Source organism: Gekko japonicus, unplaced genomic scaffold, assembly GCF_001447785.1.
Source record: "Gekko japonicus isolate JY-2015 unplaced genomic scaffold, Gekko_japonicus_V1.1 scaffold1509, whole genome shotgun sequence".
Lineage (NCBI taxonomy): Eukaryota > Metazoa > Chordata > Lepidosauria > Squamata > Gekkonidae > Gekko > Gekko japonicus.
The window spans coordinates 331,673-335,102 of record NW_015175404.1 but is presented as its reverse complement, the minus strand read 5'-3'; the positions used below and the strand labels follow the sequence as shown (position 1 = coordinate 335,102).

At 50.7% G+C, this 3,430-nt stretch overlaps 1 protein-coding gene across 1 annotated transcript in view; it reads left to right on the top strand.

Moving 5' to 3' along the window:
* LOC107122591 (exocyst complex component 4-like) overlaps positions 1 to 2,699 on the top strand; it is a 120,766-nt gene extending 118,067 nt beyond the window's left edge. Inside the window, exon 5 of the mRNA XM_015425710.1 lies at positions 2,595 to 2,699. Coding sequence (XP_015281196.1) covers positions 2,595 to 2,699 — 105 coding nt within the window. The remainder of the gene's footprint in view (positions 1 to 2,594) is intronic.
* The last annotated feature ends 731 nt before the right edge of the window (positions 2,700 to 3,430 follow it).

Genomic DNA, 3,430 nt, shown 5'->3' with positions numbered 1-3,430 from the left:
TACCCCGCTCTTCACTACCCAAAGGTGTCTCAGAGCGGCTCACAAACGCCTTTCCCTTCCCCTCCCCACCACAGACACCCTGGGAGGCAGGTGGGGCTGAGAGAGCTCTCTTGAGAACTGCTCTTGAGAGAAGAGGAGATTGGATTTATACCCCGCCCTTCACTACCCGAAGGAGTCTCAGAGTGGCTTACAAATGCCTTTCCCTCCCCCTTCCCACCACAGACACCCTGGGAGGTAGGTGGGGCTGAGAGAGCTCTGACAGAAACTGCTCTTTTTCAAGAACAGATCAGAACTACGGCTTGCCCAAGGTCATCTAGCAGGTGCAAGTGGAGGAGTGGGGAATCAAACCCGGTTCTCCCAGATTAGAGTCCACGCACTTAGCCACTACACCAAACTGGCTCTGGCTGATGACGATTGTTGTAAGGAGATTATATCCAGATTCGTGTTCCCACTATTGAAGATATTTTCCTATTATTGTATATGTTTTCTTACTATTGTAATTTTTTTTTTTTGCTGTTTACCTTTTGGTTGCATTTTATAGTTCTTGTAGATATTTTACACCTGTTTGTTGCCCGTTTAAGCTTCCGGGGAGTAAATAATTGTTAGTGCATTTTCCATCTCAGTGTATTGTGGTTTTGGTTTATACTGAATCTGACCATTAGTCCATCAGAGTCAACAAAGTCAAAATGATCTTCTGGCAGCGGCTCTCCAGGGTCTCAGGCTGAGGTCCTTCACATTCCCTCCATCTCACCTAGGTTCAGCTTCCAACTCCTTTGCCCTCATTCCCTTGACCACAGTTCCATAACCTGGATTAGAGCAGGTTCGGGTTGGTAGCCGTGCTGGTCTGAAGCAACAGAACCAAGTTTGAATCCAGTGGCACCTTCAAGACCAATGCATCTGATGAAGTATCCACGTGCACACACACTTATACCCAGAATTAGTGTTCCCTCTAAGCTGAGTTAGTGCGAGCTAGTTCACAGTATTTTAGCCTCCGACTCACACATTTTTGCCTTCGCTCAGGAAGGAGGGCTCCAGAGCAAACTAATTGATGCAGTAGCCAAATCGCTTGCTCACAACTTTAATGCCGGCAGCTGACAAAGTAGAATCTTTGCTCACAAGACTCCACAGCTTAGAGAGAGTATTGATTAAAGGTGCCACTGGACCACTGGACTCAAGCTGGATTAGAGCAGAGATGCTTGCTCCTGGAGGCTTTGTTAAAGAAATTTGGAACAGGGTGTCTTCAACAAATTGATGACCCCAGACTCCAAAATCTCTGATCCTTCCGGAGGCTTCATATACATGTTGAATAACAGATAAGGGGGCTAAGCTGACGCCTTTTAGTGTGGACAGAGGGGGAGCTATTGCAACCATGGAGCAGCCAGCTCCGATACCCTTGCCATCTAATTCAAGTTGTTTCAAGAGGATCTTATGGTCCGCCATCTCCATCTCATGGCTAGCTGGAAACCAGACTGAAGAGGAGTGAAGGATAAAAAAATATAGAATCATACAGTTGGCCATCTAGTCCAACCCCCTGCTAAATGCAGGATCAGCTTAAAGCATCCCTGACAAGTGTTTGTCCAGCCACTGCTTGATAACTGCCCGTGAGTCTCTAAATAGGAACGCACATCAACACATGAAGATGCCTTCTACTGAATCAGACGCTTGGTCCATCAAAGTCAGTATTGTCTACTCAGACTGGCAGCCGCTCTCCAAGGTGTCAGGTTGAGGTCTTTCCCATCACCTACGACCAAGCAGATGCTCTGCCACTGAGCCACAGCCCCTCCCCTGAATGAAACTCTCCCAAGAAGCTGCCCTCTACAGAATCAGACCTTTGGATTCATCAAGGTCCGTATTGTCTACTCAGACGGACAGTGGCTCTCTCGGGTCTCAGGCTGAGGGTCCTTCACATCACCAACCTAATCCTTACTGGAGATGCCGGGGATTGAACCTGAGACCTTCTGCATTCCAAGAAGATTCTCTGCTGCTGAGCCAGGGCCCATCCCCAGCGTGCTAGATACGCTAGAGTTGTTGCCACAAGTTCTATCAGAAAGGTGAATTTAGACACTGATCTAAATCTAGCAAGGAGGTTTACAGAAAAAGATGGCTTTCAACTCATGGGTGGGTGATCGTTGCCTCCTGAAAGCCCTATAACAGCGGAGCATTAATGACAGCAGTCTACAAAATCCACTCCAGTTGGCCTTAACCAGTCGAGATGTATGTGGGCCCAACTTCTTGGTAGCCTCCACAACCATCAGCACCCTGTCGACCACCTCATGGGGGACCAAACAGCAACAACCGTACAGTGAGTCTCTAAATGTTTCAGACTTAGCCATAGGCCAATTAGAGAAAAACCGAGATGGCTTCTTTCTGCCTCTTTGAGAACTACTAGTAAAGGATGAAGAAGTGAGCAGTGACTCCCGAGAGCTCCTCCCCTGCCACAGAGTTTGTTAGTCTTTAAGATGCTACTGGACTCTTGCTCTTTTCTACTAGTTAAGGATGAGTTTTTCACACTGTGACATCCTGTTGTCCTTAATAGGACTCACCCACCTATCCCCAGTCTGTTTCCCCATCATTCGTGTGTCCCGGTTCCCCAGTCCTGGGGCCTGGCCACCCCCCCGGAACCCCCCAAAGTCACCCCACTCACCACTGGAAGCCCCATGCCAGCCCCGGATGGGTTCCCCACCGGCGGAAGAGATTGACAAAGACACTGGCGCAATGACAGGGGAGACAAGACAGTCTGGGAGGGCGCGTCGCCAACCGTGCGACCCCTAGGGGGGGACCAGCCAGCTGACCAGGGCCGTGACAAAGAGCGAGGGGCATGGAAGGGCGATGTCGGAGAGAGGAGACGACCTGGCGGGCGGCATGAGACGCGACTTCAACGGGTTCGCTGCACAGCGTCGTTTCCAACGGGAGAGCCCCACCCAAGGCGCCGAGAGAGCATCCGGCACGAGGGAAAGACGCCTGGGGATGGGAGGAGTTGCTGGGAGCGGGGAGAGGGATAAAAGGATAGTGGAGGCAAGGGTCGTGGAGGAGGATGCACAGCTGAAACTGGGAAAGAGGACGTGGTGCGTAGTGACAGATAGAGGGAAACCACAACTGTCCCGACGCTCCTGAGAGGGCTGAGGGTCAAGGCTGTGCCGGCCTTGACCGCCTGAGACCCACTTTCACCTCCCTTTCCTTTAACCCGGTGTCAGTCCCAGCGACGCCTCCGCTCGCCGGATCTTCCGTTAGCCACGGCCATCGGCGGCGGGACCCTGGAGGAGAGGGCAGAGCCCCACGTGTCTGTGAACAATGGTTATGTTTTTGCTTAACCAGCTGAAGTTTTATTTTTATTTTCCTTTTCCTTCATTGTGAGCTGGGTTCTATATCCTGCGACTGGCGACAAAGAGCAATTGTCGCAAGCAAAGAGCAATTTGAATGGCGTAGTCTG